We start from the raw sequence: 10,000 nt of genomic DNA, 5'->3' as shown, positions 1-10,000 counted from the left end.
GACTATTTGTGCCGCGTAAAAACGAGAATGGGGTTCGGAAAATCGTCCGACCTTGCGCAGGTGACTGAACATCTCGCCGCCGGGTACGTACTCGAGCACCATATAAAGATACGAATTGTCCTTGAAATGAAAACGCAAAGATACCAGGAAGGGAAAGCTTATAGCCTGCAGTATTCTCTTCTCGTTGAGCGTGTGCTCGACCTGTTTAAGCTTTACGACCTTCTGTTTGTCCAATATCTTCATAGCGTAATACTCCTTGGTTGGTTTGTGCTGAACTATCATGACGCGACCAAAGGAACCGGTACCGAGCGTCTTTATTCGCTCGAAATCGTCGAGTGCGGCCGTATTCGTTGGATTCTTCTTCCACTTGTCCTCGAACTCTTTCTTCGCCTTGTCGAGGAACTCCTTGACGCTCTCGGCGGCGTCGACCTTCTTGTTTGCGGTCGCGGCATTGTTGCCCATTTTAGCAGCCGCGCTCGTTCCCGAGCCTGCCAGGGCTCCGCGGAGCTCGAAAATTTCGAGAATACCGTGTTTTCGCTTACCACCAGCGGACACCTTCACCTCTTTCGGTCCAACCTTCGAGCCACCTCCTCCTCCTCCTCCTCTCCTCCTCCTTCGCTCTCTTCCTCTTGTTATTCCTCTCAGGGGCCCGTCGACCACCTCCGGCCTTTTCACAATTTTGATTTACTCCTTCCCCTTCTCCTCACTTTCTCTGTCTCTCTCTTTCTTCACCCTTTAAACACAACCACCTCTCTCTCTCTCTCTCTCTTCCTGAAGAGAGAACCAAAAACTTCCTTCCAGTCTTCACGAGGCCGCCAACTCTCCGCCACCACCGCCGCCACCGCCGCCACCACCTCCACCACCTCCACCACCACCACTACCACCACCACCAGTACCACGACCACCACCGCTGTCGCCGCCGCTCGTCGTTACTCGCGAACGAACCTTCCTCCTCCACATGCGCACGCACGCACGCACGCACGCACGCACGTACGTACACGCGAGCGGGCGGGCGAGCGAACGAACGAACGAACGAACGAACGAACGAACGAACGAACGAACGAACGAACGAACGAACGAACGAACGAAGAAACGAACGAACGAACGAACGCACGCACGCACCGCGTTTTACACTTCTACGGCACGCTTCGAAACTCGATTCACCGAGGAACACCGACACACCGATCTAATATTACCGGCTACTTTTATCCTTCGGTCTCGATTGACCGTTAATTTTATCTATCACCGTTGAAACAGTTTAATTACAATAATAATTATAATTTAATTCAATTCGATTACCTTTACTTTTTATTTCTATTTATTATTATATGTTCCTATTTCTGTTAGATCAGTACTAACACGAGCCACGAACCACCGTGTCACCGGAATTGCTGCACCGACAGAGTCTCCTCCTCCTCCTCCTCCTCCTCCTTCTTCTCCTTCTCCTCGTCTTCCTCCTCTCTAAAATTTCCTCCTCTTCCTCTTCTTTTCTTTCTTCCTTCCGTCCCGTCTTCTTCTCCTCCGCCACTATTTCGTTCACTCCTCCAAACTCCAACTACTACTTCTTCTTCTTTTTGTCCTCCTCCTCCTTTCCCTTTTCTTCTTCTTCTTCTTCCTCCTCCTCCTCCTCCTCTTCTTCCCTTTTCGTCTGTTATAACTACTATTACTATTATTAGTATTATTACTGGTAGTACTTTTACTATTACTATTACTACTACTACAGAATAACAACAACCACCATCGCCGCCGCCGCCGTCACCGCCGCCGACACCACCATTAAAGGGCGTCACCGAGTTGACAGACGTCGAGATCCTTTTCTTCGTTGATAGAAGAAATGCAAGGACTCCGCTTTGGACGGCAGACAAACGGCAAGTTGTTCGCGCGAAAAAATGGGTCAGCAGAGATCCTCCTCCGCGCCTCGCGCCATCTTCATCGTCGTTCGTGCCACCACCACTACCGCAGCAGTAGCAGCACCAGCACCCGGGTACTCCTCGTCGCGTCTTCTTTCGATCACGAATGTCCAACAACACCCTTCGATATATTTCTCTCTTATTGTTATTATCTTCCTCTATGATTTGAAACTTTTATCTTCCTCTCTTTTCCTTTTCTTTTTTCCTTTTTCCTATCTTTTTCTTTCTTTCTTTTTTGTCTCTTCTTCCTTCTACTATCTTCTTTCAACAAATATTTAATAATCTAATCGAACGCCAGAAAGCGTTCGCGCTAGCAACAAACTGCATGTATATGTATATTGTCGTCTATTGCTTTCTCTCTTTTGGTTTACCTCGTTCACTGACACTTTCTCTCTCTCCCTCTCTCCCTCTCTCTCTCTCTCTCTCGCTCGCTCTCTCTCTCTCTCTCTCTCTTTCTTTCTCTCGAATACAGTAGTAATAGTAATAGTAGTAGCTATGATACCACTTTGCCACACTTGCTCGTGCTCGCGCGCTCACTCACTCTCACTCAATCACTTACTTACTTACTTACTTACTTGCTCACTCACCGAAGAGTGCAAGACACGGAGAGTTGGAATATCGCGAAGTCACGCTAATCAATTTAACGAAACCTTCAGTTTTCTCTTTCGTGAATCGAATAAGTCTGTGTCTCCAAGTCTCTTCTTTCCTTCCTTCCTTCCTTTCCTATTATACGAAAGGAAATGAAAGCTCGAATGTGCGTTCACCGTGTTACACGCGACCGCCGATCGATCTCACTCGAAATTATTCGGACGCACGATTACAGAACGCAAAGACGGATCAACGGACAAGCAAACGAACAGACAGAAGGACAAAAAGAGGTAGAGCCAATATTATTTCGTAATATTATCCATGACAAGTGAATTGTTGGTTCGAGGATAAATGCTTCCGTAAAGATGGCGACCTGATTCTCTCTCTTTCTCTCTCTCTCTCTCTCTCTCTCTCTCTCTCTTTCTCTCTCTCCCTATTTCTTCTTATTCTTCCTTTTCTTTACTTCGTTTCGTTAGTCCTTCTGTTTCTCCTTTTTAATCTTTTTTTCTCTTTTCTTTTCTTTTCTTTTCTTTACTTTGCTTCCTTCTTTCCTTCCTTCCTTCCTTCTTTTCTTATTTTCCTTCGCTGAAAAATATTCGCACGTACGCGAAAGGTATCGCGCGACGTGCCGTCCTGTTGAGACGATGCTGAATACTGTGCGTCGGACAGCTTGTACATTGGTTTACGATTTTACCGATAGATGTAGCGACGTATGACATAAACTTAACCAAAGTATGTGGCGCCATCTTGATCCATCATACGAATTAAACTATAAAACAGGAAAATAGGAAAGTAAGTTTACATTCGCAATAGATCCACGTTCACGGGGGAACTCCTTATTGGCTGTTTAATTCGACGAGAATAGAATGGCAAGCCAATGAATGAAAAACGATTACGAGGAAACGTCGATAAAGGTTATCGAACGAAATGGTTTCTGTATCATCGTATATAACCTTCAGAAATATATTTCTTTTTCTTTTTTCTCTTCTTCTTCGTACGTATAAAAAAGAGTTTGGTTAAAAATGAAAATTTAACTTGAATTTACGTAAATACGTTAGTAAACGTAGAGACTTAGCATCTTTACTCGTTTACGATTGATATCAGCGCCATGACATTAAATGAACTTTTTTAAACTAAAGAAAAAAACATTTTATCTCCTCGTCGTTTTCAAATCTGTAGGAAAAATTGTATTATGTGTTCCATATATACATATCTCTCTCTCTCTATATATATATATATATATAAATTTTTTTTCATTACATTCTTTTTATCTTTATTTTTGTCGATAATGTAGTTTTAAGGATAAATCGTGATAATCTCTGAACGTCTCGGTTTATTTTCGACAATTCAATTTGACGGTAGAAAAATATTCCATTCCGTTTAACGGTGTGAGCCATACACGAGCGAGGAGAGTGTTTTCTGAATCATCCGATAAAAAAAGACGCGTGCTACGTTTACATCGAACCGTTTTTGAACGGTGAATATTATTTCACTGTGAATTACCCACACACACACACACACACACATATACACATATGAATACGTGTATATATACACACACCATGAACATACACATGTACACACATGCGTACGTCGCGTTCTCCCTGTCGACACAGATTAGGTGTTATCATAACGTTTTTAAGGTTTACGAATTATATCGTCGACAATAATATAGAACATTGCAGATATATTATCGCGTGTATTATGCGGGAATGTTTTTTTAGTAGGAATAAAAAAAAAAAAAAAAGAAGAAAAGAACAAGGATGAAAAAAAGAAACGGGGAAAAGAAGGAATCCTATAGCCATTTAAAAAAAAAAAAAAAAAAAAAAAAAAAGAAAAAAAGGAAAAAAAAAGGAAAGGAAAAAAAAAGACCCGTGCTGAAACTTATTCCGCTAGAAAATATTTCTAATTATGCGCACAAAGCGTAATTTGTTCTCGTGAAATTGAATCGCCGATTCTCAAGGAAGTTCTTATGTAGAAATTTCTAAGACGTAACACAATTCCCTTTCACGGTATTATTACGTCGCATTTACATATATTTAACCCACACATTGAAGACTTTGTTATTCTTGATATCTACAGGGTGGTCGCAAAAATACTTGAACGATTTTTTAACGATCTATCATTAGTAACTTTTACTAACTTTTTACGCTCCCTGTTTTAGGGACTTTTAATTTAACAATCTAGAAAAAAAGAAATACAGATAAGCCTAAAAGTGTGTCGAAAGATTGAAAAAATTGATTGATTTTTAAAGTTGCCCAGTTGACAACTTTTATGGTCGAATCTTTGTTTGTATTTAAACGTAAAATAAAAAGAGACATGATAATTCTCATTATGATACATGTTAATCTTAAAAATCGATCGGCATCAATGAAAAGTACAATTTTCATTTCTCTAATGCAACTTTCAAATAGAAACACGAGATCACAGACCGTTAAATAAGTATTACGCCACGGAATCTTTCAATACATACATTCGTGCACGCACACACCCACCCACCCACACACACACACACACACACACATGTATTAAACTCAATCACTTTCCAAAATTATAAACTCCACTAGCTCGAAGAGCAATCAGCTTTCGCGGTTTAGTCGAAATAAGTAGAGATGCCTATTGTCTAAGAATACATAGTAAATATTACAGTATAATAATATTTACAACGAAATATATATTGCGCGTGTTTGTGTTTGTATCAAGGATTGATTAATTGAATAAATTCCTCTCTCTCCCTCTCTCTCTCTCTCTCTCTCGCGCGCGCGCTCACTCGAACGAATGTATCATAATCAATCTGAAAAAAATGATACAAAAAAAAGAAAATAAATAAAAGGATAAATAAAATAAAATTTCCAAATAGCTGATATATCTATAAAGAAATCATCATTTGGTTATACCTTTATCAAATATGATAATAATCGTAATTGTCAATTATGATAAAATTTATATACGAATAAAAAAAGAAGAAAGAAAAAGAAAAAGGAATTTATATTCTCGATGCGACCAAAGATAACGACGAATATAACGACGAAAATATCGATATCCTCTTGATGAAATTATCTCGGTGCAATTAATTCCATCCTCGTTCTCGTCGTCATCATCGTCGTCGTAGTCGTTGTCGTTGTCGTTGTAGTCGTAGTCGTTATTGTTATCGTCGTCCTCAGTCGAATGACGCAAATATTTCGGCGACTCTCTATTTATAATAATCGAGCCGGCGTTCTCGTGGTATCGAACCGTGCTAGGTATATACGGAAGGTTGAACACCCGGTGACCCGTAATAATCCTTTGGCCGATTAGTTTCTAACTAAGGATAGAGAAACACCAAAGAGAGAAAGAGAGAGAGAGAGAGAGAGAGAGAGAGATAGCGTGAGTATAGTTTTAGAGCAGTTGAACACGAGAGAGAAAAAGAGAGATAGAGAGAGAGAGAGAGAGAGAGAGAGAGAGAGAGAGAAAGAGGGAAAGAGAAAGTTAGATAGTTATAGAGAATGAAAAAGAAAGATAGATAGATAGATAGAGAGAGAGAGAGAGAGAAAGTTAGATAGTTACAAAGAATGAAAAAGAAAGACAGAGAAAGCAAGCTAGATAGTTGTAGAGAGCGAAAAAGAAAGAGGGAAAGAAGGAGAGAGAGAGAGAGAGAGAGAGATTAGACGGAGAACGGGAGGAACCGGTTACAACCGAGTCAAAAAGGTACGATCAAGTCGTGCCTTTCGGTTATACCAAAGCGATATTTTTTAGTAAAGCAAAACCAACTATGGTATTGGATAAAAGATGAAGGAAGGAACGAAGGAAGGAAGTAATGGAAGATAGTCATTCGTTTATGTATTTCTAATGCTTCCTATATGTAAGTATGTACATATGTACGTTTCTAACTTTAACATAATGTTCATGGGGATGCGCACGAGCAACCACCAGACTTCTATCTATCTATATCTATCTATCTATCTATTTCTCTCTCGTACTCATAGATATAATCATATATATATATATATATACTCTCACTCTTTCTCTCTATTGATTCCATGACCCAAAGAACCCTGAGAGAGCCGTGTGCCGATTTGTTGGAAAGAGGAGACACGATCGACCGTCTTAAGAGCTTTTCTCACTACACTACTACTACCTACTACTCTACTATGAGAGATCCTTCGAGAAGGGCACTAGATGTTTTTATATTGTTTATGTGTATATATATATATATATACATATACATATGTGTGTTTACGTGTACGCGTTTGTTTATTTCTTTCTTTGCATCTAACAATCGGAGAATATCTCGTAAGATAAAAACTATGTTGTGTTACTTGCGCGTTCTTGTGTCCTCTCTCTCTCTCTCTCTCTCTCTCTCTCTGTCTCTGTCTCTGTCTCTCTTATTGTAACGTAGTGTACTATAATAGAAAACATTCGAGTGAAGTATATCAAAGGAATCGTATGTGTACACACGCTTTTATGGTATCTAAGAATATCTCAAATGTTAGATCGTGCGGAAACTTCGTGTATACACGTTGGTTATATATCTATATGTATAAAAAGGTATTGGTACTTATATCCATTGCATAGTTACTTACTGGGTAAAAATTGTATTGGTTGATCTTTTTCTCTTTTCTTTTCTTTCTTTTTTTTTCTTCCTTTTTCTTGATATCTTTTCTATTTTTTTTTCTTTTTATTTTTTTAAAAAGTCTCAGTTACCCATACTAATGATCTTCTTTTCGTTTTACGAAACTATTCTCCCACGTGAATCTACCAGTGCCAAGAGCATTTTAACGTTGGTGATGAAACGGCGACACCGAAACGAATCGTTTCGAGCATCATCAAGAAGAAACGCGATCTATATACTAAAAATATCATACGTTTTATATATATATATATATATATATGTATATATGTACGTGTGTATGCACATATGTATATATATTTATATATATAATATGTGCTTATGTATTGAGAAGGATGTAAAAAAATGCTTTCGTTATTTTATCGCTAAGCTCTATCTTTTTATATGAAATAAAATCAAGATGGAGATTTTATTTTTAATAAAACTTAAACGTCATATTTCAAAAAGGCCGATAAAAATGCATGTCATGCATTTGCCGCAAGAACGGAAAAGCAATAAAAATGCGTATCGTGCGTTTTTCTTCAAAGCAACCCGACATAGCGTGCCGAGACCGAAAGCGAGTCTTTACTTTTTTTCACGTTTACGTAACATCGTCAATTATATTTTTCAAGTTACAATGTATTATAAGTTCATTGATAAAAATAATATATATCGAGAGGAAAAATAAAAAAAGAATATACTGTAAATAAATGGTATTAGTAATTTTTTCATTAAAATTTCTTACGTCGCGATTAAAATATGTATTTTGTGATACCAAAAAGGATTGTATTTGGTATTCATTACTGGAAATTTTCAATATTATTAATTGTGTGAGTCTGTGGCCAGTTCTATGATATATCGCGTGTGTATATATATATATATATATATATATATATATATATATATAGTTATATTTTATATAATTCATTTAGATATATAAAATACTTTGTTTACATATATATATATATAGAAAATTTTAATTATTTTATCAATGTATTGATAACTGTGACACAAACACATACATTCATATAAATATACATAGATAAAATATGTTCGTAGGTATAATATCATCGGTTATTAAGAAGACGAGATATTGAGACGAAAGGGATGAGGGAGGGGGAGAAGTTTACTCGAGCAAAATGAAAATTTAGATGCGAGATTCTATCTTTAGTTCGACACTGCAAAGCCACTGGGAATATAGGTTACTGTCATCGAAATAGCCTCTGACTGAACATTTCCACTGACCCAGTAACACGAAACTAAATGTTAGCAGGGAAAGTAAAATATATCAGCGATTTTATGCGTCTCTCATTAGAATGAAATTTCATTGGGGAGAAAATAAATGGATAGTTCATGAGTTTCCTCAATCGCAAAATAAATATATATAAACAATGAATATTTTAGTCACGAAAATTCAATGTTCCGAGTGAAACATAATATTTCTTTTTAATTTTTTCATAACTATATACATATGTATGTTGCCAATGACGAATTTACGCACATGCGATATAGAAGGTCGTCTCGAGACGCGCACTCTGTAATACTTATATATATTCATACATATATATACACATATATACATATATATATATATATATATAAACCCTTCTCTACGCGAACAAATATATAAATTTATATTATATAATAAATTTAATTTAATATCGATTTTAATATCAGTATAGAATTTTTATCTCTATATTTATGCCTTACATATGATACATACTTAATTTAATTTAGAAAGTGTATATATCGTTTCATTATTAGCATATAATTGATTTATTTTATAAATACGTAGGAGTTTCTAAAAATTAGTGACGCCCCAGGTCTTTTGAAATCTAAGCCCGCGAGTGTATGCACCTAATTATATATTAACCTTGAATATTCGACGTGCATTATTAAAACGGACGTATACAAATATATCAATAATATGAAGACGAGGCGGAAAACATGGTAAATACATATCAAACATGAAATTCCATAGAAGGAAAATTACCAATCGAAGTATAGAACGATCTGTTTAATAAATCGATGTTGTCTGTTAGATAATATTAGACAGGGTAGGTGGTAAAACGAGAGACGTGGAAAGTTCCAAGTATCTTTCCACTTTGCATTCTAGCCCTCAAAAGCTCTTCTCTCTCTCTCTCTCTCTCTCTCTCTCTTCTCTCTCTCTCCTCCCCCTAATGATAGCACGATTTAACCAATTGATTTTGACTATCCGTAAAAAATAGACATATAACTTTTCTCCTTTGCAAATACAATGAAGAAAACGTTTATCCAAGTGGTGGAATATTGAAACTCGTTTTACTTATAGATGGATATATGAAAGATAGAGAAAAGAAAAAGCAGAAGTAAAAGAAGTAGAAGAAAAATAGATAGAGTTGAGCGTGGCTCATTTGAAAGTGAACTTCATTGCGATACATGTAAGTATAAACGTATAGGGTGAGGCATAGCAACTAACTTCGAAGGCATAGATTTTATAAACAAAAAAAAAAAAAAAAGATAGAAAGAAATAAATAAATAAAGAAAGAAAGAAAGAAAGAAAGAAAGAAAGATGATAAAAGAGAATAAAAAGGAACGAACTTATAATAAGTTATATAAATGTTAACATAAACATGTTAATATTACAATGTAATAGACATATAATTCCTACTCTATTTAATTTTCAAGATTAATCAAAATGGAAAAGTCAAATGACTCACCCTATATATTCGTTTCAATGAACGCTCTTCGTAAACGTAGCAACGTATACACTGGCACCACATACGTTTTTTCATATATATATATATATATATATATATATATATATATATATATATATACACAAACATATGCATACATATATATGCACATGGATGCATACGTATATAGATATATACTTTTTAACCGTGGGATCGTTACGGGTTTTATCTATCGC

At 36.6% G+C, this 10,000-nt stretch overlaps 1 protein-coding gene across 1 annotated transcript in view; it reads right to left on the bottom strand.

Moving 5' to 3' along the window:
- Positions 1–3,170, bottom strand: part of LOC124427226 (cAMP-dependent protein kinase catalytic subunit 1) — a 4,315-nt gene extending 1,145 nt beyond the window's left edge. Inside the window, exon 1 of the mRNA XM_046969836.1 lies at positions 1–3,170. This exon is cut by the window's left edge and continues 1,145 nt beyond it. Coding sequence (XP_046825792.1) covers positions 1–462 — 462 coding nt within the window. The 5' untranslated portion in view covers positions 463–3,170.
- Positions 3,171–10,000: the final 6,830 nt, after the last annotated feature.

The sequence above is a fragment of the Vespa crabro genome, chromosome 10, assembly GCF_910589235.1.
Source record: "Vespa crabro chromosome 10, iyVesCrab1.2, whole genome shotgun sequence".
NCBI lineage: Eukaryota > Metazoa > Arthropoda > Insecta > Hymenoptera > Vespidae > Vespa > Vespa crabro.
The sequence above is the reverse complement of the archived record's forward strand: the minus strand, read 5'-3'. Positions and strand labels throughout refer to the sequence as shown.